This window comes from Rhodamnia argentea, chromosome 5, assembly GCF_020921035.1.
Source record: "Rhodamnia argentea isolate NSW1041297 chromosome 5, ASM2092103v1, whole genome shotgun sequence".
Taxonomy (NCBI): Eukaryota; Viridiplantae; Streptophyta; class Magnoliopsida; order Myrtales; family Myrtaceae; genus Rhodamnia; species Rhodamnia argentea.
The window spans coordinates 13,301,208-13,328,442 of NC_063154.1; the positions used below are offsets into that span (position 1 = coordinate 13,301,208).

At 40.2% G+C, this 27,235-nt stretch overlaps 1 protein-coding gene across 1 annotated transcript; it reads right to left on the reverse strand.

The window, feature by feature from the left end:
• Positions 1 to 15,481: 15,481 nt before the first annotated feature.
• LOC115742015 (squalene synthase 2) lies at positions 15,482 to 23,599 on the reverse strand. Its single transcript, XM_030676082.2, has 14 exons — positions 23,130 to 23,599; positions 21,682 to 21,724; positions 20,860 to 20,949; positions 19,684 to 19,759; positions 19,373 to 19,442; positions 18,561 to 18,704; positions 18,372 to 18,476; positions 18,029 to 18,175; positions 17,441 to 17,516; positions 16,980 to 17,068; positions 16,065 to 16,156; positions 15,923 to 15,968; positions 15,740 to 15,810; positions 15,482 to 15,645 (listed from the first exon to the last, which is right to left on the reverse strand). Exons 1-13 carry the CDS (start codon positions 23,322 to 23,324, stop codon positions 15,742 to 15,744), a joined length of 1,242 nt encoding a protein of 413 aa, XP_030531942.1. The 5' UTR covers positions 23,325 to 23,599; the 3' UTR covers positions 15,482 to 15,645; positions 15,740 to 15,741.
• Positions 23,600 to 27,235: the final 3,636 nt, after the last annotated feature.

A 27,235-nucleotide genomic window follows, 5' to 3' on the forward strand; every position in this document is an offset into this window, starting at 1 on the left:
AAATAAACTGTTTAGTATTAATAAATAAATAAAAAGGCTTGGTGTTCACAAAAAAAGGGGAGGGGGGCATTTTTGTCTAGAGATTTTTCCTTTCTTCTTTTTTTCTACTTTTTTCCGTTTCTCTTTCCATCTCCTCCCTCCTTCATCTAATATGTTGAGGCTAATAAAATATCCTAAGAGGAGGTTAAATAGGTTATGCAAAAATATTGACAATCTTTCGCCATTATTAACAACTAGCGGCGCAAGGTGTGAAAGATGCAGAACCAATGCGTGTGATGATGGTGCCCTACGGATGTAAATAATGAATGCTGAAGATCAATCACACGGCACGTTTATAATGGTTCGGTTTTATATCCAAACCTACGTCCATGCTACAACTAACAACCTAATAGTCGCTGTGGATTCCACCAGAAACCAGCAATGAAAGTTACAATTGGCAAGTGTCATTCCTTTCATAAGATAGATCACACTATAAGGACATAATCGCTACACTTACACTTGTACACTTGACTAATAGCTATTACCCAAGCCAACCGTTTCTGAGAGATATCAGCAGTGAGGATTTCTCGCTCAACGCACGACTACAGCAATTCTCTTTTCCAACCTCTACTCTAGATAGAATAGGGCATTTGGGCTTCTTGGAGGAGTGATGATCGATTTTGCAGTCTTGTTGGATTGAGGTGTTGAATTAGTAGTCTTTGTTGGCATTGTAAGGATGGGCGATGGACTGAAAATTTTGAAGATTTTTAGGCAGTTCCTAGCTTTGATTGGAACTGGTCTGCAGTTAATTATCTTTGGGGAGTGGCGAGACGATTACTGTCAAGTTATAGTTCTTTTACAGGTTGGAGTTTTGCCGTATTTGAGTATTGGGGATCTATTGCATTTTCTGTGGGGCTCAGTTGATGATTGTTTAAAGATTGGACAAGCTACCGCTTCTTGGATACTTGGCATTTTTGTTATCCGCTTCTGTTTGCTCAAATGCAAACCTCTTGAGTTCGATGTGGACTGTCTTGAATCTGCCATGGTTCTTCCTACGTTCATTTATCATTATTTCGTTTGACAAGCTCTTCTTTTTCTCGAGGTTCTATTGGTTTCTGTTGTATCCGGAAGATGAATAGTTACCGACTCTCTTCAATTGCGGGTGGATTATGCAGATAGGATGCGTGCCCTTTTATATGTCTTGCTTTTTTTTTGCCTAGTTTGCTTGGGCTCTCATTTCACGCGATCGTGGAATTTTCTTTCGGTAGGTGGAACATTATTATTAGGGAAAATGACACAAATGATCAATTAACTTTGGCCAAATATGCAAGGTGGTCCTAAGATTTTTAATTTTTATTCAATATTGTCCCCGAAACTTTTTTTTTTTTTTTACAATTTGGTCATTGAACTGTAGGTACATGTTTAAATTTTTTTTTTTTTTTGGGTAACGAGGTACATGTTTAATTTTTTTTTTTTTTGGGTAAAGTAAGAAATGTATTAACTTTTCAAAAGCGCGATATGTAAATGTTTATATGAAAATGTTGAATATTATCACCGAACTTGAATTAATGGAAAAATAACATTGAACATTTTCATATAATTTAGGGACTAAATTAAAAATGTACAAAAAATCCAAGGATTACATTGAATAAACTAAAAGTTTATGGATCACATTACATAAATTAAAAGTATATGAATTATATTTCACATTGCGTCAAAATTCGGAAACCTTTTGTGTCACTATCCCTTTATATTAATCGGGTAATTTGAATGCTTTAGGTAGTTATCAAGGAGCAAACTTAGTCTAGTTTTAGAAGCTTCTAGCTTGTTGCCAAAACTCAATTTGTTCTTTTTTGCATTGTCTCTTTGGGACTTTGTCGTGGCCATGGACATTGTAGTTTGGTTGTTCGGATTTCCAGTCATGATAGGATAAGAAATTCAAGTATTTGATCGTATCCTATTTGCCATTTGGTAAACTGCAGATTTAAAGTCCGATATCTTTATATCATATCCTATCTATTATTTGGTACTAACCGATATCAATACAATGATTATTAACTTGTACCATCCGGAGGCTCTTCTCTAGAGCCGACTTTGCAGATCTCTAGCGGCTCGTCGGGGCCGTCGAGTTGGAGCCCAAGGATACAACCGCCGGGATCTACCTCGAAATTATATCGATAGATGATTTTAATGTTTAGGATACCATCATAGGTTTCAAAAGAATTTCATATCGCATATGAAATTTTATGTTTGTAACAAAATATAATGATATGGTCATGACTTTAACACCGACGATGTAGCATCCCGAAAATTTACCTCCTTAAGTTAAGGTTATTTTCAATAGAATGTCAGTCACTAATATAGTAGATTGTAATTTAAGACTGATATAACCTCTTAAATAAATGTCCTTTTTGGGACCTATTATCAGATATTGTTATGGAACTCTATATAGTGAGGAGGAAAGTTCGCCCTCCCTTATAAAGGTCATTTTGGATATATTGCGAAAGGTATTCGCAATATGTTATAAAGTGTTCGGTCGATTGGAAAGTATGCGACGTCACATTTGGTTGGGCAATCAATTTGTTAAGAATTTTACCTTAGAAATTTGGTCTACCTTAAATCCAAGACCTACGGTTTGAGACCCCAATATGCACGCAAGGTGACCACAAATCAAGAGTGGTTACAATTCAAAAAGAAAAGGGCAGGGAAATGGGCGCTTGGCCGTGCGCAAATGTGAAGAAGAATAGAAGGGTGTCGTGCATGGGTTTTTAGACATGATGAAACATAAGAGAGAGTGAAACATGTGGCAAATGGCTTATTAACTTCGCCAAAACATGATCATTGTGTGCATAGGGAAGGGAAGTCCATGATTTCCCTTGGCTTCGTGTGATCCGCCGAGAAAGAAAAGGGGAGGGAGCTCCTCAAAACTTCAATTTTCTCTCCTCTCAAGAAGCTCTCGATGGTGGTCTCGAGAAGCCAAAGTGCACGTTGCCGCTGTGGATCGCTAACATCTGCCGGAGATCAAGCTGCTAGTTTCCTCGTCGGCGACTACTAAGCGAGTAAATCCTACCCTCTCACCCTTTATCGCCTCATTGTAGGTGATTGCTAGTGGTGTGGCTCGGATTGATGAGAAATGGTCGTGGTTTAGAGGTTTATTTGCGGTGAGTATGGTGTCAAATGGATGGTTGTAAGTCAATGGGTACAATTATGAGTTGTGGAAGTTGAGCAAGAATATCTCAGCCAATGATAAGATCATTATAAAGGAATTGCATCTAAGGATTTTTGGAGTGATTAAACACTAGGGGAAAATCATGAGTGTGACTGGTTTGCCATGAAATTTGATTGTGAAAGTATCACCAAAAGCAGAATTGAAATACCTTGTGTAAGGTGTCCGGAATTCTTCTAGGAATACTTTTGTATCCATGAAGGATGCAGCTACTCCAGTATCTATAAGAGCTATCACATGAACGGGTTTATCATACTCGAAAGTGAATATTTGGATAGAAATATAAGGGTAAAAGACTAGATGTCAAATATGGAAAGAACCGAAGAAAGAGTTGGGAAAGAAGGCAAGGATGTCTCCCGTAGATTGATCGTTGAATCAGAAGAATAGGCTTGTATGGCACACGGGGTCTCGGGTGAAGGTTCATCATCGATGGAAAATATTGATTCAATATCATCATCATCAAGAGAAATCCCCGTGCTTTGTGTTATCTTCTAGATCATGTGATCGCCTTGACGCTTTGCTTGAGGACAAGCTTTAGCAAGGTGTCCTCTTTTGTAGCAGATATAGCATCCGCTAGATTTGGCTTTCCTTCGAGATGAATGGAAGGAATGCCTTCTTTTTCGAAGGGATTTCCATTTGCCAATATCATGTCTCTTTTTGCCAAAAGAGAATTTCTTGAAGTGCATCTTCTTTTTATGACTCGGGCAAGAAAGGTCATTGCAATCTTTGGAACACTTGATCTTTAGATTAGGTTTAGCGCAAAATCTGTCAAGATTTGATTTTCTCGAAGATAACTTCTAAAAAGTTCTTTTTTGAGGCATAATTCTTCGGGCGCAATATGAACTGTTTGTTGGATTCCTCCAAAAGTGGCTTCTGTTGGAGACTTTGTCTTTCCCGCAAGGTCATTTCAGCATTTTGGCCGACTTCTTTAGAGATGGAAGATAGAAAGATAGATTTGAGATTTGGATTTGCACCAAGGAGGTAAAAGAGCTTGATCATCTCCTTAAAGAGTCGATCAAGATCTTTCTTGGCCAATTCAAAGAACTCTCTTCACTTGAGTTCTTTAGAATTACCAGGTTGGCTAATGAAGAACAGATAAATAAACTGGATGGCCTCATCAAGAGTTATTGTGAGAAACATCATCCGATCTTACTCTAGTGTCGCTTTCCACCAATCCTTCAAAGCTCCTGTGAATCTACTTGTGAATTTAAGGAGTACTTCATAAGTGTTGTGCTCTGTAAGATGACCGATGGTCAATCGGGCATGAAATTCTTGGAGACATTCGGGCCACTTATGATATGAAAGATCATCTAAGGTAAAATATACCTTGGATGATGAGGAGGTGGATGATCCAGCGGGATGAGTGTTTGGAGGGTGAACCATTTACGGTTCCGACATCATTTCTTCTTCTCTTGGAACCGGGTCCGCCATCCTAATATCAGCGGGTTGGGAGGAGTCATCGGATGAATTAGACTCAGATGAATCAGAAGCATATAGTTCATCTTCAAGAGGTTCTCAAGGATTTACAATAGAGATTGATGGGACTTGAACCTGGTGCCTAAGAAAACTTTCTAAAGAATTTGACACCGTGTATGATTGAGATGGGCGAGATGGAGAGTAAGGTGGAGAAGGATGAGGTGGAAGAGCTGAAGGGGATGGTTTCCTTTTGCCTTGAGATTCTTTATCTTCTTCCCATTTTCTCAAATGTTCTCGAAAGAACAAAATATTAATCTTAGGAGGCGGTGCAATAGTACTAAGAATAGTTACGAATGAGGAGGAGGATCTTGTAGAAGGTTCTGATCTTGGAACCGGGGCTATAGAAGAAAATAGAAGAGATTCAGTAGGAAATAAAGACCCTTGGTTCCTTTGATTCTGGAGGATCCGGATCTAGCGTCCGAGCTTTTCAATTTCGGGGGTTTGATCTTCCGGATAGTGACTAGGAGGGATCTGCTTTATTTCAAACAGATGAAGTCTCTTCTGAAAATCTTCTAACATCTTGTTAAACACAGCGGTAGTCCGATCTATTCACTCAAGGGGGTAGCAACTGTGCTAAGGGCCACATTCTAAGCAAATACATTTTCTGCTTGCCGGTTCAAGACAGTTTTAGAAGGAGTAGGTTCTTTGCGTCTTCCATACATATCCACATCATTAGGAGCAGGTATCATGGGTGCATGGTAATACTTCTGCTGCGAATTAGAGAACTTTTCCAAGCGAGGGAATTTGATAGTGCTGGGACTGGATTCGGAGTTTGAAAAATGTAATAGATGGAAGTCTTTAGGCTGAAACATGCAAATCTTGGGTAAAACTGGAGGTGGTTTTAGCTTGGGAGAGCATGTATATGGCTAAGGGAGTTCAAGAAGGTAAGAATTCTTTTTAACCCATTTCTAAATTGGCTTGTAAAAAGAAAAAATAACAAACTTCTTTGGTGATGGTGGTGAAAATTTATGTTTGGATAAGGAGGTAGTGGTGGAGTAATTTGAGGGGGCTTGGGTGAGCCATACTCAAACATGTATTACCATCTTCCACCATCTTCTTTAAGTGGCCCCACTATAGGGCCACCATCAAAGTATCTTTGGTAGAAAGAATCCTTTTTCTTTTTCTTCCACTTGGAAGAAGGTCCGTCATCTTCTTCTTCCGTTCGAGAACACGATAAACAAGAACAATCAATATCCCAAAAATAGTATCCTATAGAATCCTTGAAATAATGGACATGTTGTCCATCCGAATTAAAGAACCGAACAAACTCTTTAGGATCGGAACATTCCATACCAGCTGGGTGCGTTGGACATAAGGTAAAACACGGAATGGTAGGGAAAGAAGGAAAGTCAAAAGAGAATCTTCCTTTTCCCTAGTGAACTTGATGGTAACGGTACCATCCGTGATACCCCGAAACTTCGACGTTTGTAAGATAACTAGACTCGGTTTTGGTCCAACTGTGGAATTCAATTTGTTGTATAAAATTGGATTTTGAGGATTTAAGTGACAATGGTTGGATAATTTCTAAGGCGTCGGTCGGAATAGATTAGGCTTCGTAGTTCGGTCGTCGCGCATTATGATCGAGACCTATGTACCCGAGCCCGACCCCGATTGAGCCCAAGTTATGAAAGAACCAAAATACCCTTCATCGACGAGCTAAATGTCCAACCCGGTCCTAAAATACCCAATTACCATTTTACCCTCCCAATCATGTGCTAGAGGATAAAAAGTTTTGAATGGAATGTGACACCACTTGTAACATTGCCAACCCCCAACCATCATATCACTCTCTCTCTCCCCTTTCTCTCTCCTTCTTCCCTTTCTTTCTCTCCTTCCCCCTCTCCCTCCCATTTTAAGCGCCCAACCACCTCACGCCTCCCTCCTCACACCCAACGCCACCTCCGGCCACCACCACTCCTCCATTGCCTCGCCAAGAACCCTCGCCCACCCCTTGAACCCGTAACCTCGCCCCCAAAACCCCGAGGCTACGGGACCGCCGGCCACCCTCCGCTAAGCTCTAAGACCCCTCGAACTCGTGTGCCCTTCATCCTACCTCCACCCTCGCCTCCAACCCCCTTCCTCTTGTTCCACCGTCACCTGACCTCGCCATGCCACCATGAGCCGCCGTCCCGAGCATCTTCGTCGCGCGCCACTTGAGGAACCGAGCCCCGTGACCCCTCTCTTTCGCCCACCTCTCTCTCTTGGTCGCCCATCCGCCTCCGGCCACTATTGTCCTCCGGCCTCGGTCGCTACCGCCGGCTTACGCCACCCTCGAGACCCGCAGTACCGTGAGCCACCCAAGACCTCATCGTGATCCCGAGCTCATGCCACCGCCGTCACCGTAGCCCGCCACCGCCTTCATTATCGTCGCCTAGGCCCATTAGTTGTAAGTTAGCCCCTAATCCTTTTGTTAGGATGTTAATTGCGCTTAGTGGTAGTTAATTAGTGTAACTAGTAAATTAAGGTGTTTAAGTAGATTAATTATGGTCGGTTTAGTTAGAAACATGGTTTAGGTTAAATTGCCACAATTAATTAAGTTAGTTTGGGTAGTTAGGTGATCGGTGGCTAATTGATACGTAGAATGATTAAATTGATTGATTAGGCGGTTGATTGCTGTTATTTGATCGCGAGCGAGTGATAGGCTAAAGTTAAGCGTACAATTGACAATCGAATGAAATTGAGATTTAATAATTATCGTCAGAATAATTATACATGTTTAATTGATTCGTGGAGATTGCTTGTTTGTGTGGATGCTTTGCATTGACCGATGGTTGCTGCATGTGAAATTTTGGGTTGTTAGTGTCATGTGTCGGATGCAAAGTCTGGTGAATAAAACTATGCATTCATATGACCACGTGCGAACTCAAATTGCATAATTTAGCATGAAAATGGCCTTGGTCCGAGTCTTTGAACACGTCCGTACCAGCATCCGGTTATAAACAAAGATGAGAATTGATTGGCTGTCAGATGTGCACGAGTGGTCATATGTTGGAAATTGTGATGAGATGCCCGACAAATTCGTACTATGCTAATCGTACAGAACCACACGACTTGTCGGATGCACTTCAATACGTGTCCGTGCCGGTCGTACGAATCACACGGATTTTCGGATGCCAATCGCAGCTTGTGACGGACCGACGCTCCTTTTGGAATGCCATGCTGCTATGCCGTGCCAATCGCACTAGATACATAGCTTTCGGTCGCCGTCACCGAAAGTAAGGGACGATATCTGATCCCGCCAATAAACATTGTCGGTCGTAGTGTTGGGGCCACACCAGTAGTATGTGCCGATCACGCCGGTTGCGTGGGTCATCTGTTAATAAATAGACTTCATGTGATGTCTTGCCAATTGATTGCTTGTTGTGATTGTTGGGTCAAGTCCAGCATTGCATTATGTATGGGCGATGTCATGCCCCGTGTCCTTCGAATGCGCCAACACCCCTTAACTACCATTAACAGATTTCTCACCAGGATCGAAACGACAACGAACTTAATATAACATGATATGCACAAGCGGAAGCAATACAAAATTTTCCCCATACAAAGAAATTCACTTGATGACTTCGGAAGACAAGGAAATTTTATAACATTAAAGAGACGATCATTCTTACAACTCATAGGAACAAAATACATGAGGATACGAGGGAGACGGTCAACTTGTGTAAAAAGGGCTCCCACAAAATATATGACAACTAAAGGTAGGCGTTCTACAAGACTCCATCCATCCACCGGGATGTACCAAAAAGTAAGGGGCCCTACTCTGGCCTTCGGTCCGCGGCATCGTTTGGTGGTGGCACATCTTCCGAGTCGGACTCCTTTGGCTCTTCGGCGTCCTCCTCCTCCATCGAATTGGTGTCCGGGTCCTCAACTTCTCTATTCCAAGGCAAGCACTCGACGGGGTCCAACTCCATGGGATCCCCTTGCTCGTTCTCGTCGTACGGCACACCATAGATTTGGAGAGGTCCGTCCCTTCCCTCTTCGGCTCCCTTAGCCCAGGCCAAAAAGGTAAGCTCCTCCCAAGCTCCCCCTCCTACGTCTATCCATACGGTGTTATGGTGCCTATAGTACACCCTACCATCGCCTATCACATATTTCGTCACTATGCGATCTATTCGTCTCGGTATCCCAAAAAGCGACGGTGGCATCTTCGGGGTCGGGGGTTTGAAAAGGTTTTGGGATACAACTATGAGAATAAATCTCAATAAGCTAACCCCTAAGCCTCGACCAAGATAATAGTACCTCCGAGCAATTTAATTGAGACACAAAACCCAACATACCACTAGTAGTAATAATAACCTCGAAATCATCAATTAAAGAGAATTGACACCATACACACTTCAAATTAATATTCCACCAATATCTATAGTAACAAGCTTCGTACTTAGGCACTTATCAACAATTCAATCACAATACGTGGCAATAAATTCAAGTGGATCAGTTCCAGCAATCGAGTCCACAATTATCGTTTCGGACTATTCAAAATCACATTTCCCGCGTCATATAAGCGCCTCAAGGTAATCGTATCACCTTCCCCGCGTCTTATAGGCGCCTCAGGGTATCATATCACCTTCACATTTACCAACACATTTCCCCGCGTCTTATAGGCGCCTCGGGGTATTCATAAATACCATCCCCGCGTCATATAGGCGCATCAGGGTATTTATATGCATACAAACGTCTTTCGTCCCCACGCTTCGACCGATTCACATCATTAATACTTCATGATCGAATATAAGGCGATTAAGTCAATATCAAAAAAATCGACTCGCGTCATTCATCACATGACCCAATGTGTTAGGGCACATCATCGATTCAATTAATAATTTCTCAACTCATCACGCCATGGCCAAATAATAATAAGGCCCAATCAACATCACAATAAGGCATAGCACATACATTAGCTCTAGCCGCATAATCGGACTCTCAAGGCAATATCATAGCACCTATTGCACCCATGACTAACATCGCACTAATTGACATCTAGTCATGCACATAAGCCGCAATAAGTTACTTAGCCCTTACATACACAATAGGTCAACATGACACCTCTTATCCAAATTCTAACCACCTAAAACTCCAATTCAAGTCCCCAAGATCATCCAAACACTTATTTCCATTTTCGGTTCTGTCATGAACAGTAACCCGTCGCGATGAACAAGAACCGTCTTCGATGAACAGTAAATATCTTCAATGAACAGTAATTCGAGATCTCATACCCATGCTTATTGACCTCTAATTAGGCTCAATCATCCATTTCTAGTATAAAATCCCACATTCCAACACCCAAGATCACCTACACCACATTTCTCATTTTCGGATCTCCTCTGTGAACAGTAATCCGACGCCCAAAATTTCACTAAATCAGGCCCTAAACATACTCATTAGTAACCCATTAGCCTACTCAAGGATTAGGGAGTTGTTTACTTGAGTTTGAGCTTGAAACTCCTCCAAATGAACCCAAAATCAACTCCTCAAGTCCCCGGCAAACCCACAGCCGAACGGCGGCAGCACGGCGGCGGTGAGGCAAGCGATTGGTCTTGGGCGGCCGAGCAAGAACACAAGGGAGAGGGAAGAGAGAGTTTGGGTGAGTGAGAGAGAAAGTGTGAGGGAGAGAGTGTTATCCAAATATGACTAAGGAAAAGATAAAGGGAAGCTTGTGAGAGAAGCTTGGGTTCTTGGATGTGACATAAAGTGGTGGTGGTTGAGGGAAATTAATGGGGAAAAGATTGGTAGGTAGGTGGTTGAGGGGAATTAATGGGGAAAAGACAAAAATTCAAACCCTATTAATAATTTTGGCTCTTGCAATTAATATCTCGGGGCGATTTGGTAACTTATAACTCTGAGCGAATGGAGAATTCTGAAACAAACACCGATTAGGAAGACCGATGAGCCTTGGGCTAAATGAAACGTCGTCAAATTAATCAATGAAGAAATCCCCGGATGTCCGGCCTCTAATTTCAAAGTTTACTCGCGCTCAAAATCGACCGATTGAGAATTCAAGACATCTCGGATCGACGGGTGGCTCTCGGGAGTTACGCGTATCGACCCGTGATTTGCGTCACGTTTAAGAATTATTCGAGTCACTGCGACCCTGGTTGTCATGTAATTGTGAGGGTAATTACCAATCCCATAAGGACGCGATCATCAAACATCGGTTCGGGTTGATTCGCAAATTATGCCATGATCAGGCGGAATCACCCACGAACCAATTGCACAATGCTAGCAAATCGTTCTGACACAATCCTAAATCGGTCCACGATGGTTCAAAATATACCCTCGACAATCCTTATGATCGAGGTACTAATCCGCAATCGAGTTCTTTAGTCTACGTACTTAGATCCTACTTAGCTATTCCCTTTTGGTCGATCGACTCTAGAGAGATCAATTCTGAGCGAGATTACCGAAATACATCGATATTCATTTTATTCATTCATATACTTCGAAATGGGGTCAGAATCCGTAACGTGACAACCGAAGACCGGTAAGTTTGCATGTGATTGACGTATATGCGTTGATTATATATTTGGTTGGTAGGACAATCTGAGCAAATCAACGCTCTAGCGGGCTTAGGCATTGACTCACCGAGATTATTCTCACCCCGTTGTTCAACACTTTCAAGTTCCAGGTAATGGAGAGGCATATTCGATTCGGCGTCCCTACCGATCGGTCTTTTTATACTATCCACTATCCGATCGTGGGCACCGAACAGATCTGGAAGCATTACGTCACGACTATCCGGGTGGATGCGGGTTTTCCGCACTTAGTAGCGTACTCTTTAAAGCATGATTCTTTTATGATGAGGACTAGCTCTTTGGCTCGCTTCGTGGATTTGAGGGCCACCTAACCCAACCCCTCACGTCCCCGCCTAGGACCCATGACTCGGATACGCCCGACGAGAAGGTAATGGACCCCGAGATCGATATGGAGTCCGAGCCCTCCATGGCCACACCCTCTTCTAGCTAGGACTCGGTATCCTAGGCGTGTGGTGGTCCCTTTTTTAAGATCAATGGCATGATTTTGAATCCTATAAATCATCTGATAGTGAAGAGTAGCAGTTATAGATTCGGGGAGTCCGAGGTGCTTCGATAATCTATAATTGTACTTTAAGAGGTGAAAGAAGACTAGAATCAACAAGGGCCATATTGAAATTTGGGAAGAGAGTAACAAAAACAGTACCATCATTCAGAGTAGTCTAAATGGTGCCTATGCAAGCATGATGGTAATCAATAAAACGAATATCAAGTAAAGAAACTCGTGCAACAACAAGCAACCTTTTACGTCCATGAAAAGAGAGAGCAAGATGAATGGCTCCAAAATGGAGATGAGTATAACCCTATTGAGCCCACTGTAGAGGGAACTCTTGAGATATACGTAGAATGATGAACTGGTCTTGTTGGGTGGACAAGATAAAGTGTTGGTCAAACTTTGAGGATTGGATATATTCCTTAACAATGCGAAGAGTATGCCTTAAGAGATGTTTGATGGATCTGATGAGTGAAAAAGAGGAGGGTTTTGAGAAGGCGGAGTAAGGATTCATCGGGAGGAAGTTGAGTTTCGAGATCTTGCTTTTCTCGGCTAAATAGGCTACCTCATAAAGATAATCAATCTTGGAAGCGGTAGATTTCCGAAGTTCGGTTGGAGGGGCTAAACAGATTGGAGATTCAAATTGAACAAGTGAAGTATCCGGAAAAGTTTCCATGAGAGTGGAGTTCTTCTCACTATGCGGGTCCTGGTTTGGAGTCCTAATCTTAACTTGGTTTTGACAATGAATGGCTCTGATAGTAGGAAGGAAGCGGAGACAAGCCTAAACCCGAAGCAGATATGTTATCCCCAATACCAGGCTCTCTTGGCCAATTTCAAGGGACTATCTTTTAGCTATCTGGCCAAGATTCCGAAAGAGGTGAAAGATTAAAATTTAAGTCTTGGATTGTTCCATGTGTTTAAATTCCATATCTTAAACAAACTTAAAGATTTTGAAGTTGTGTTTAAGTTCCTGGGTTTTGGGAATTTTCTTCTATACAGATATTTTCCTTAGACCATTCTAAATTTAAAATATGGCCTCTTTAAGATTGTGGTTAAGCCCCGTAGAATAACGCTGGACTCTTTGACGATGAATTTAGAGCTCTATTCTTTATGGCTTTGATATCAGTACAATTGTTTTCTGCTTTAGGAGCATAGTATTTGAAAGCCCCAAAAACAGAGTTGAAATATTTGAATTTGAAGGTAGAAGTACCAGCACGTAATGGCTATGGTGTCCTTGCATAAGTTCTCACTTGTAGCAATCATAAATGAAATCACATTTTCCGTGGCTATTGAGCTGTCACAGAATGGCATCGTGGATGTTATATCTGCTAGAGATATCATTTACCAGCATGACTTGTGAATTCGCTTCTAACTTGTACTTCATGCTTCGCTGGAAATTCTGTACCAAGGTATATCGACAAACGTTGCCCCTGCTTTGCAAGTTCTAGATCTGGTTGAGTTATTTATAGATCAAAATGTTGGTAATCCTGTCACCAAACGTGTATCTTATTTCATTTTACTTGGGAATGGCCTTTTTGTGATGTGAATTTTTAGTCACTTGGACCATCTTTAGTCATAGCTCCTAATACTAATGCTCTATATTGCGACTTTACTACCAAGGACTTCTACTTAGGCATTTTGCAAGATTGCACTTCAAATTTGATGGTCTCTGGTGGATTTGGGTCTTGAGACTAGTTTTGAAGGTTCATTGCACCAAGGAGGCAATTTAGGATATACTTAATCTTAGCATGACAAGCCAACGAGTTGGACACAAATGCTTTCAGGGAATCAGCTTGGGTTGCGTGTTCCTGCGCCTCTTGCCACGACTTACTCATGACCCTTAAATCATACTATCCTACTTGTTGGATTTCTGGCTCTCTCTCTGTCTCTGTCTTTCTGGCTCTCTTTCTATGGGTGCAGTGTCCAGCAAATGCAATGCAAGTTTTGCCCTGAAAGAGCTGTCACTAAGAATTTTGATGATTGGTGGAATTATCATTGAAATGTGCCTTATAGTTTTAATCCTTTCGTCATGGTGATGCTTAAAATGAGTTGGTAGTAATGAAATTATCATTTTCATTTGAAATAGGGCAGTCTATAGATGCTTACTATATTTAATGATTGTCCTTACTGCTTACAATGGCTTGAGCAAAATGTATTCCTTGGTTAAAATAAGAATCTTTTTCCCGAAACCATTCAAAATATCTTTGACGCACGTTTCCAGATTCACCAAACTACCGTCCTCGACATGAATCTTGGGTTTGTCGCTGAAAATTCTGTCCTCGATCTTGGAGGCTCCAGTGACAGGCATCACGCACGTGTGGCATTGTGCAGAGCTCATTACGTGTGTCTCTTTGCCCTTTGAATAAATGATTAGATTGTTCTTTTCCTTTCTGTGCTGTTTTTGGTGAGCTTTTTAGCGACAAGAAAACAAAACTCTGTTATCCACTCTCCCATTTACTTTGTCCTCATGTTAGGTTTTTAACTTAGTTGATTTGCTTCTTTTCATAATGTTTTTCAGGTTTTGATCCCTTTGCCACTTCCGTGGCATTGCATTCCGAGTTGTTAAGAGGCTAACACAGCCGACACCTTCAAATCACAAAGGTACAATTTAAGTTTGTTAATTAGAGCAGTTAACCTAGTGTTGAAATTCTAGAGCTGTTTTCGCTGCATTGTATCTTATAGGTGCTGAAAATTCAAACCATTTGGCCAATAAAATCAAAATAACATTTTTTATTAAGATCTAAATATTGTTACTCTTATGAGTTTGCGGTATTATCCTAGATACGACTATAGCGTGTCCATTGTAATAAACTAGATGTTGTATATCTTCTGATGATCTGCTTTAAAGCTATGTGGTTTTAACATTTTTTTTCCCACATAGCAAGCCCTCTTTTGGACCAAAAATAAAAATATAAGGAAACCCTCGATTTTTGATTTCCTTACCACCATCAAAGCAATTTCATATTGGACAAACTGTTGTGTTCAAATATCCTCAAATGAAGACGCTAGTAATAATACAGTATGCAGTGTTTTAGGCAATACTTCTTGTACATGTTATGAATTAATGGAGTGTATTGAAGACTCTCATAATATTAATACAGTAGCCTTTGCCTGAATCTACTATCTCCAATCTACACGAATAATAATATCTCGGTTTCTTGGTAAGTATAGAGAACTCGAAAACCACGATGAATATAGACAACTCAAAAACCACCATTCAAATATCTTTCACTAATTTTTAAGAAAAGTTGTGTTCTTCCACAAAATATGGCGTCCAGCATATGAATCATGATCTTGCCTCAACCAAATGATTTACAGAAGCAGACCCCTATGCTATCATACCATGTACTAGACAGAAAGTGCTCCTCATTTCCATATTTCTTCCAGTATATGTGGGTGTCACGCTTTGCAGAACCTAGGGTTGGCATACCCTTGGTGCACTGTGTTGAAAAAGTCTATTGAAAATGAAAGAGTTAATTCAATGTCTTTTGTCCCCCTTTAAATGAAAACCTGGGTCACTTTCTGTTTGAACAATGGAAGCATGGATTGTCCACAAGTTCATGAAGAGTACTTGGGACGGTTCTCTTATGACTTTGGTGCTGGAGAGGCTCATGACAACGACGATAATCATCGGGGATTTTGTGCTTCAAATTATTTGTCCATCATTTGCTTTTGCAGCAGAAGAAATGCCATCCGATCCTGTATCAGCTCAAATATGGATATGCCGAAAGTAAGGGGCGACAGATCGCGGAATTATTAACTTGGGGCCGAAATGAATTTTCAGAAAAAGGATGTGTTTATTTCCATTTCCTTGAAGAACAAGAACAAGGTAAATTCTCTATTTTTCACAAAGAGCAAAGTACAAGATATGATAACTCCTCAATACATGCATCTGCATCTTCCCATCTCTATGATTTGCTAGTGTTCCCACAAAGCACATCCTGCGCAAAAAGCAGAGCAGAAGTTGTTGGACAATAATAAGACTGAAAGTTTGTGGCAATCATAGGTCGTGCGTATTATGCTAATGGAACTCACCCTTAGTTGCTTGTTCTGCTTGCAGAGAGTTGAGCCAAAATTATCGCCAGTATAACAAGCAAAACCAAGACCTGGAATTCAGATCATAGTAAGCGATTGTTCGTTCTCTTTTGTTCAGGTTACCGTTCAGCCCATTGTTCTCAGACCAGCCAAACAATTCAAGGTAAATGGTTGTAAACTCACCAGGACGGAGCTGTATCTGGGTTCGCTTGCAAGGATGTAAGACTTCCTGTCGGAATTCACAAGAAGTTTGTTTAAGTAAAAGGAACAAAATCAGGGTCTATGTAACCGAGCAAGATAGAGAGAGAGAGAGAGAGAGAGGAACCTTCTGGTTAGGAGGCCAGAATCTCTGCAAGCCTTCTGCGAAGCCTCAATTCTGCTTAATGTTTTTGTAGCATTAGGATCGTTCTTGTCAACCTACAAGAGCCAAATACATAATTTAGTGAGCGATGTCTCAGACTATATTAAAAAAATCAGAGCGTGAAAGGTGTGGAGATGGAAAACTGGGTAATCAAGGAAAGTATCAACTATTATTGCAGCCAAAAGTTGAAATAACTGATCAAGCAAGTTCTGCCTCACCAAAGGAGAAGTGGTACCCCAATACATATGTATCTTTACAGAAGACAACTTCATTTCATTTTCTCACTTCACAAGACATGACGGAGCACTGTAGCGTCCACTACATATTTAAGATAGCTAGCCTTTAAAATCTGGTTTGCAGTATTCACAACTCCTTTTGTCCCCTAGATCGGTGGGATTTTGCGTGGTCCAATGGCTTACTGAGCTTCCTAACAAACCTCCCACTTTTCCTAACAACTGTACGAGCCCCTGAGGAAGGAAAGGAAAAGAGGAAACCAAACGACAACTTCATTGGTTTCTGTTTGGCTGCATAACAAAGACGAACCAATGTATGGAGTTCTCATAGTACACCCCCAGCCAACCCCAAACTTAGTCTTCCGCTAGCCTAGAGCAAAATAGGGGAATTAACCCTCTCAGTAAGAAGTATCTAGGGATACAGGCATAAGTCCAATGACCCTAAGACATTGGGAAGACTCGCCTGTTTGGTTGCTGGCAATGTCCTGAGCAGGCCACCTCAATGTTGTTACACAGACACATACAAATTGGGAACATCAGCAGTTTCTTTCCAACAAATTAAGTCTAATGCAGGTCACAAGGTCTAGTTCATTTCAAGAAGAAATAACTGAATATATATATATATTCCAGCTTTTGACCTTCATACCTTGGATTTCAGCATACAAGAAAAATCATAGAAAGCACCATAAACATCAGCCATTGTTTTTGTGCGATCAATAACTTTAGCAGTAAGACCTGAAAAGTATAGGTAGACAAATGGAATCACTGAGCAGCCATTATATAGGAGCTATTACAGAACAAACACAATAGAATAAAAGGCTCATCGATAGACGCTGCCTTGACAAATGATGAATTATGATAATGCAAGGCCCTACTGAGAGTCTTAAACTGATTAATGGTGATAGTCTCGCAGGCTCTATTTCCATCTTGACTCTATCTAGTTTCTTCGGTATGCCTCATTATTTCCTCATGCCTAATGGCCCAGTAAAACTATTTTACAAATGCCTCTTGCCATTCAAGTTCTTCAGTATGCCTAATCACTTCATCGTATCTAGGATAGTTATAATTTCAATGATGAAAGGAAATGTGAACAGATCATATTCTTACCTCGCCTCATCTTTACTACGCCTCTGAAAACTTCAATGTTGTTGTAGCATAAAGCTAATGTTCCAATTGCCATTATCTAGAAGAAGTTGAAAATGTTGGAAATGAGCTTCTCCCCAATTATCAACAACTTAAAGGCATAGACAATAAAATAGCACAATTAAATGCCATGAAAGCAAAAGTGCCACATACAGAAGTCTTAAGATTATGAAGAGCTGACAACTGATTCTAGTACCAAAATTTGGCAAAGCTGATGTGTGTAACCAAAAGCAGAAGCAACGCTCTTTCTAATACGCACTAGTAAAAAATGCATGCATGTGTCTGCAAGGGGAGACAAAGGGACAATTTGGGTGCCTGAGCGCACTTGTGTGAGAGACGGGAGAGGGGGGGCAGGGGTGGGGGCGAGAGAGAGAATAATTCAGAGAGTGGGCTCGTACAATGTTCGTGAGAAGAACTTTCAAAGGAAATCTTTGGAGGAGAATTTTTTGAGAACGACAGCTACCTCCTATATTTTAATATACAGGAGAGATCTAGGCAACAACTCTTGGTCACACTTAAGAACACTATTGTCTTAAAGAGTGAATCGTGTACCTGAGGAATAGCACAAAACCGGAATATGGCAGGATCCCTTAAAGCAGCCATGTATGTCAAACAGTCTTCAACATGTGTCAAGGCATTTGTGACCATGTCATTCAAACATTGCACTGCCTTCACTGAGTTCTCCTCATTCTTCAAGTCCTACATAGATACGGCCAATCACAGAAAAACAATGATAAGGATGTGCATGCAATATCATATACAGCACTACAGGTGAATAATGTCTCAAAAATTCATCTGCAAACTAGGTGATCAAAAAACTAACTTCACGAGGTAAATGGGTTAAAGCAATCTATGTAAGCACTTAATATTCATGAATCATGTTGAATAAGCGTACCTCAAGTTTGTTTACATATTTACTCCAAATCTGACGAGGCCAAAACATGCGTGACTTTGGAATCTCATTAATATCCTCCAAATAATCTCGAATAATGTTTGTTTTCTGATATTCACATTCAAAAGCAATGTTAGAAATCCAAATAAAAAGGGCAGTAATGCACATTAAACTTCGTAGCCTTTTAAGTACCTGAAGAAACAAGCCCATTGAATTGGATAGAGAATCTGATGCCATATCTTCAGCTCCAGAAGCATGGAAAAGCTTTGAAAGACCTAAACCAACAAGTCCTGCCACATAGTGGCAATATTCATCGTAATCATCAACTGTTTCCACCTGCAATGAGGAAAAAAATTAGTAGAACTCTTTGCAGGATAAGTAACAGCATGAACTATTAAATAGATGTATCTTCACTATAAGCAATTCTTCAAGAAGGTTCAAGTCTATAACTAGCCTTGAAATGTTTTGTGCAAAAGAACGTCGCCAGCTCTTAAATCCTCTTGATTATATTATTTTGGTCAAAATTGTTCCAATTCAACCGAATCAGCTACCATAAACAAGGTGCATAAAGAGTCAATAGTCAGTTTCACAAGCCGCTGGACCTTGGAAAATCGAATTATGGTCGTTAAGGGCAAATGCTAAACTTCTAGATGTATTATTCTTATCTATAAGCAAGTGCATCCTTTAAGGAGTTGTGCCAAAGAGCTAAAGTCAAATCCTTACTCCACCACAGTTATAGTAAACAGCAGGATGGGCTACCCATTGTGTCAGCCATTAAACAAATAATAGGTCGCTGGCACTAAATGATATCAACAAACTCGACCAGTTTTATGTTCTTCCATTTGAGGCAAGGATTCTCCTCATGTAAAGCTTATGCACTGGCTACATATTGACCTAGTCCAAGCACAACCAAATATCATAATCTTTTAAGAATTCCTTCAGCTTGGCTACATTACGGTAAGGTCTTGGAAAATATCAGAAGGGTCACATGGCAGATCGCAAACCTCTTTGCAAATAAATTTTGCCATTCCTGCTCCCATTCTTTTAGTAATGTCATCAATTGCCTCTTGGTACCTGCAAGTATAGGCAAAAGCCACAGTTTATAAAGGAAAAGCAATCAACATATCAATCAGTAGAAACAGTTCGCCTTAATATCATGAATCAGTTGCGAAACTCCGATGATCAAGTATGTTGGCAAAGGAAATACACATGGTTAAGTTGAGCGGCTAAGGAAGATCAGGTAGAAGAAGAGAATATCCTGATCTCACAAAAGGTTTTCACATCTAAACCACACAGAAAGTCATAAGTTACTAACCCTTTCCCCAGCTCCAGGAAAGCTGTTGACACATGATGAAATTGGTCCATTAGAACCTTGTACTCCTTTGTACCACCTTAATACAACCACAGAAAACTTGAGTCAGTACACTTACAAGAAATTCTGGGTGACTGCATAGTTCAAAGCACAGCCGACTTCTTCTTAAATGAGGAAACACAGATCACTGGGTGGTTCACAGATTGTCTGTAAACTAAACCAGAAAAAGATTATTACTTGTAATAATATTAACTACAAGACAGCTATCTAACCAAGTTCTGGACGCCCCAAAAGGTGCCACTTGAAGGAAATCAGCGGCATGATGGCAACTAAATAACCTAGAAACATATGATTTTCAACTTGATTATCGGGAATAAATTTCACAATCTTTTACCCTATGTTGGATAGTCCAATTTCCCCATATGCTGGAAGTATTACAAGAGATGGTTCATCATTCTCTAGAATTAGTTCTTAAAAAAATTAGGGAAAGATTGCCCAAAGTAAGAAAAGTAGATGAGACTGTTTTTAAAGGTTCTCATGTAGAATCATAAAGTACATGCAAAATGTCGTTTCTTGTTCCGGCCCAACAATGAGAATGCTGCCCTGCCCTTCTCCTGCCATGGAAGGACTTCAGCCTGTGGTGTGGTTCTACTAAAAGCGGTGTTACGGAAAATAATTCAAGTTAATTTCAAGTCAAATTCAAATAAAATATGACAGAAAGAACTACTTCTCTTATCATTCTAGATTTGGAAGAACAAAGCTCAGTGTTCCTTTTCCATTTGCTTCCAAGTGTTCGACCTATCCAGAAAAATTGTAGGCCTACAAATGTGGTTTTGATCCTCCCAGTGATGCCAGAATGGCAAAGACGTATATATGGTACAAGATCATAGATAGGATCTCCCTGTCGCTTCAAAGCCCATTCTTAAAAATGCAAAATGGGGGCAACATCTATTATTTACACATATATACACACATTTATACGAAGGAAACCATTAATAGAGATGAGTCAAACAGATTTTCCTTTAGAATACATGTAACTCATGTTTCATTAATTTTACATAAAAGGTATGGAAAGGGCACCAATACTGAACCAAGCCTTTAAATCCTGGAAAACCAGTCTTAGATCACCAAAAGCTTTAACTGGCAAGAAGAGGTAGTAGGACAGCATGTCTAACTCACATGAAAAATGCCACTCTTTATCATACACATGCTGATGAAAAGCTGTCAGGATAGGCACTTTGACATCAGTAGGTATGCTTGTGTCATCCTCTGGAAAGGGAACATAAGAAGAGATAAGATTCCAGCAGAAAATCACGTAATAATGTCATTATGGAGCTGGAAACAACTATTCAATGAGATAAGGACTAATCCTGAAACTGATTCTTTTATGGATAATCCAACTGATTAAATATATATAAGTCCATATTTATCAATTGATGAATCAGTACGGGCCTTAACAACTAGAGCATAACATGCTCCACTTCCATTTATGACGGATAGTGGTGACAAACAAAATGAAGTCTAGATGTGGAGAACACAATCTGACCTACACAATAATATTCCCATGAATATTATCAATATAAAAAGATAACTCCAATGGGTTCACATTATGGTTAGTCTTTGACAGACAAAGGATAGCTGGACCGGTTCGCCAACCAAAAAGTGCTATAGGTAAGTGTTGCAACTTCTCCTAGTTGGAAGGACACTACCTAGAAAATATCGAGATTTGAAGAGACGTAAGTTTTCGCCTTTAAAAACACACGGACAAGGAAATGTAGCCTGAATGCCACTTCCTTATCCAGGTATGCAGAAGTTTAAGGGGAAAAGGTTGAGCTGCCACCTGGGCAAATACATTTGGAATTAATTGGTAAAATGACCGTCAAGGTTTAATGTCACCCAGATGGAATGATAGTGATATAAGACAAATTCACTTTATTTGATAAACAGCATAATATCTTGCAAATGCCAGACAGAGAATTAATACAGAGTTATGGGACAAACCAACTGTATCAAGTGCTCGCAGGACCAAGTAGAATATGCACACCTGCAAAAATGCAAAAACAACAGTTAAAGAGATAAAACCACTTCACGAGGAACTAATCTAACAATTCCATTGGAATCCCATTGGCTACTGCTGGCATTTGAGTTAACTAATCCAAAAAGTTTGTCAGATTTTTGGAATTTGGATTAGCAGACACTAGAAGTCCGTAGGAGAAAATATCAGAAGAAAGTAAGAAGTAACCACATTAGTCTAGGTAAGAAGACAGCATTGGTGTCACCAATAATATCACGCAATTCCATTCAATGGGGTTCAAGTCAGGAGGGCCTATAGCGCTTTCTTTGACTTTTCAATATTAACGGTTGCATAAAAATATGTACTTTCAACAGGTGATATTCTAATTTCTAGCAAGGGAAAGAAATAAGCTCCACCAGCTTGTTCACCGATACACATGTCATCTTTCCTATATAACCAAGCCGTCGCTATATACAGTCCATCAGAATTGTTTGATCTCCAGGTGCTGTGTGTGCCACGCGCATGCTATCAAACAGTATGACTAAAGCCAATCCAAGCAAGAAGCACTCCAAACATCGACACATGATATATCCTCCCTGCAGAATCTCTCTTGAGAGAGAAGGAGAGGGAAAAATCTATACTTTATTTGGCTCTGAATTCAGAATCAATATTACTAAACACCAAAACCATAGGAGGAGGAGGAGGAGGATGGACTCGAGGAACCTCCTCCCATCAACTAATGCCCAAACTCATGAAAACCTTGGGCTTATCCTGACCATCTGACGTTCTGTGGACTTCTCATGGGAACTCAGACGTATGAGAGAGAAAAGTGTATGCTTGGAGTACTCCTTCTAACGCCATCATCTTGCATCAACATCATGCATTGATCCCCTAGTAAAATGCCTCATTAAACTGATTCAGGGCCTTTCAGTAAGTATGGGCACACCACCCGAGCCACAACATACAGAATAACGAACCCGAGTTAATCAATGCAGAACAAACTGATCCATGGTTTTACCTAAGCTGTTGTGCCTGCTGTCTTCAGCAGGTCGTCCAGAATTAGTAATTTTTCCTGACTATTTCATATTTCTCCACCCTGTACAATTCCATGAATTTCCTCGTACTTCCCGATCCCATGTAATGCTCACAAAGCCATAGAAAAATTCTCTTGTTCCCACCCCCCCACCCCAAAAAAAAAAACAAGAACTTCGTCCATTAAATAGCAACGGGCAGAGACAATGCGGAAAAAAAAAAGATCATCACATATCATCACAGCAGAAAACTCAATCCACTGATCCGCAATCCTATTCACATATCATCCACAAAGTCATCGTCGTCCAAATTCCTCAACAAAAAAAAAAGGAGAGAGACAGAGACCAAAACCGAAACAACAGACCACATCATGTTAACGGCAAAATCGAAAAGCCGCGCTCACCGCGTCGCGAAGCTCGGTGCCGAGCTGCTGGATGACGAGGCCGAAGCTCCGGGAGACCTTGTGGAGCATGGAGTAGCAGAACGCCCAGTGGGGCGGCGAAGGGATCTGCTTCTCGGCATTCCTCGCCGCGATCTTCAGCTTCAGCAGGGGGTAGAAATCGTCCGGATGCTTCAGAATGGCTCCCAAAGTCCCCATCTCTCTCTCTCTCTCTCTCTCTCTCTCTCTCTCTCTCTGTGACCTGTGAGATCCCAAGAAGATAGAGATTGAATCTTGGGGTGGAGAACAAATAAAATGTGGTGGGGGAGGCTTTTTGTAGAGGCGATCGAAACCCGAGTGGTCCAACGCGGCGTCTCCGCGGTTGGAATTAAACAAATGTAGATGGCCGAAAATACAGATAGGGAGTCAAAACCAAATGTGGGGAGTTTCGATTGCGGACAAGAAAGAAGAGATTGTCGTCATTTCTCCGAAAACGACCGGGCCCTGTCTTGTCTGTGATTCACTGAGCCAATCAAGTCAAGACGAGGAATTTATGGAGCGATGATGAGATGGATGGTCTCTATTTTATTTTATTTCACCCTTTATTTAGTTTTTCGTCATTTTTCTTCTGAGGCCACTATTTTCACCATTTTTTACTATTATTATTATTATTTTCACGAGTTTAAAAGTTTTTTTTTTTTACTGGCCAGGAAAAAAAAATGGGAGATTGAACTTTTGCTGTTTATTGAAAAAAAAATTTGGGGATCATTCGATATGCTAACTCCAATCCTCAATTACATTGGAATTATCATGTGTGTTGATTCTCAAAAATTTACATAAAAACAAAGTTCTTTCATTTCTTTTCTTTCTTTTTTTTTTTTTTTTTTTTGGGAGGAAAGGAGGAAGTGCTTTCATTTCACTTTTTTTTGGAAATTCAACGTTAAATAGTTTGCCTGCATTTCTTATATTTTGATAATCATCTAGCACGAAGCACTTGAAATAACGGATGATGTGTGAATATTGATGCATAGAAACTCATACCATTTTTTTTTATAGCAATTTGAGATTCAATACATTTTTTTTACTTTTTAACTTCAAAAGTTAAAAAAAAAAAAAAAGACGTGTGAAATTAAAATTGATATGATAGGGCTAAAAAGGGGCATATATGCCTAGATTTAACCTATGGTACATGTCCAAAAGGTGGCATAATTTCCACTTTGCGTGAAGAAATGATTTATTGAATTGTGGTGGAAATCCTCGAATATTCCCTCCAACCAACGTGTGAGAGTATAGTGTGACCTCGTCCTCAAAGCACATAGCTGCTTTAACTTGACTCAATGAACCAAGGTTGGGCCGAAAGGATTATTAGTTGACTATATAAATGTGGAGTTGGGACCACGTTCGCATTGGAATTCAATCCACTCTGTTTTGGTCAAAGTCCGTCCATGGCATGCTATGCAGCTTTCAGCTAGGGCTCGCCAAAGTTGACCACGCTTTTGCTGGTAATTTGAAAAACGTGCACCCAATAAGAAAATGAGCTTAATACCACGAAAAATGATGATACAGGTGATAAATTTACTAAAATTATTTCTTTTACGATCAAGCCCCAAATTAATATAACTATGATAAATATATAAAATTTTACCATCAAATTACAGAGTTGAATGACATGTGGTAGTTGATGGGTGTATCAATTTGGCATTTTTACCCTCTTTCTGTCATAGGTGTACTACTAGTTTAGGGGTTTTTTGTGATATTAACTTAATTTAATAAAAATTAATTGAGAGTAAATTTGTCAATGTGTACCAGTTTTGGATTTCTTATTGTCAAAAATTAAGTTTGGAATAAATTTATCACATATGCATTAGTTTGGAGTTTTCGTGATCAAAAAATTAAATTGTGATTAATTTATTATAAATGCATTAAATTAGAATTTTTCCTAATATTAATGCAAATAAAAAATGAAGGTTGAAAATAGTGGATTTCCAAACACTCTTCTCATTCTCCCCTTGTGGGCCCGAAATTTTTTATTGGAAATATTGAAATTTGATTACTTCAAAAAAAAAAAGTTGGGATAAGTACACTGTAAGTCCTAAAACTTATCATGAAAGTGCAATTAAGTCTTAAAATTATCAAAAAAATTGATCAAGCTCTAAAAATTATCACAAAAGTGCAATTGAGTCCCAATACTTTTGAAATGTGCAATCGAGTCATAAAACTTTCAGCAAATGCAATCAGTAAAAGGACTTAATTTCATCAATTTGACATGTTTTAGGACTTGATTATACCTTTTGAAAATTTTAAGACTCAATTGTACTATCTCATAAATTTTAGGATTTAATTGGACTATTTAAAAATTTTAGGATTCTATCGTACTTTTGTTATAAATCTTACGACTTATCCCAAAAAAAATCCGTTAACATCGCAAATATCAGAACCTAATTGTAATTGAAATCGGACCCACTACATTAACCCAGCTTCACCAATTGTCTAAACCATTGAAATTGAATTTTGCACCCCCACTTCCTATGCCTAGTGCCTACTCTCCATTATATTTTCGCACGTGCGAAGTGGGCTCCACCTTTTATGACTGTTGTTTCCCTTTTTTCATGTCACCTCTACGTGTGGATATTTTTCTGCTCCCTAAAATGAACACCGACAGCTTTTCTCCAGCTAATCCTGACATTTTTTTTAGGTCGGAAGCTAATCCTGACTTTGTTAGTCTAGCTCCTATTTGTACGGTACTCCCTCTCTGTGCCCAAGTGTCGTCCTATTTCATGTGCGTGAACATGAACTCGTCGTCCTTGCTCCCTGCTCGATGTGACTCGAACGAGGGCCCTCAAAGGTGATTCTTTCGATCAGACTGACTATGTAGTAGTGCCGTCAAAATGGACGGCCTGGCCGCGAGGAATCAACAGATCTCTGTCGGTGCTGACTTGGATCTCGGGGCAACGATGAGAAGACCACGCGAATAGCTTCGAGAGTTGGGGCGGAGTGCATCGTCGGCCAGCACTTCCCCCGAGCGAAACCAAGTGGTCACCGCCTACATCGGTAATCTCTCCCTGGCTAGCAAGCCCAGCCTGTACTCGAAAACCGCTTCTCTCGGAAACCTGGCTCCAGCGTCGCTCTGAGGCTCGACAATGTGCTCCGAAGAGGCAACAAGGTCCAATTCGTGGGCTTCGGCACATAATCCGTGACTTTACGCGAAATATCCTCTCATGAGCGCGAGGTTTCTCATTCTCTGTTTTCCCATCAATCAAAATGTTGACTTTATGTTTTTGGTATCCCGATCAACGTGGGTTTCACATTATAGATAGGTCAACAGTTGGGTAAGATGAGATAGTTTCTAATAGCGTAGTTTTGGAAGGTTGGTTCGGTCACGATTTGGTTTGTGTATTTGTAAGTTAGATTTATTTATTTATCTGAACTGCTGTTGGATATAAACATGGGATTAATCAAATGTAAATTGCTCAGGAGTTCACCCTCGCAACATGTTTGGGACAATGTTCTTGGGATGATCCGGGAGATTAAAGTAAAGACAAGAGCAGAGCTTTGTCCCACTCCCAAACGGAACATGATATCATAATTAAAGCTCACAGTCTGTGCAACCAACACATGTACGGCAGTCCAGATAAAGAGTGTGGTGGAGAAGGGCAATCATGTAAATGAAGCAGAGATGAGCTAGGGTGTTAGGGGGGAAAGAAACATGAACTGTTTTTGCTTTTTGGCAAAAGGGTGGGGATGGCCTCCTCAAAGGAGCCATCCAAGAAAAGGGAAAGGAAATAAAGAAATAAATTATTAAAATTTATAAAAATAAATGTGCATGTCAGCACCAACCATGTCAAGTAGGACGGTTTACACCTAGGTCAGCAATTTTCATCCTAAATTTGCATGATGGACTCAATCGTTAATAATTTGAAAAGGTTTAAGAGTAAATTAAATTGGTATAATTAAAAGATGTATGATTGAATTAATACCAATGTATATGTTTAGAAATTGTTTGATACTTTTCTCGATAAATTAGTAAAGATTTGTTTATGTTACAAGTGAAATGTAAGTTGGGCTTTCATGAAGTCCAATACGTTAAGATCTCTTATCTATATGCAACCTAAAGCCAAAGTTCAAATTTG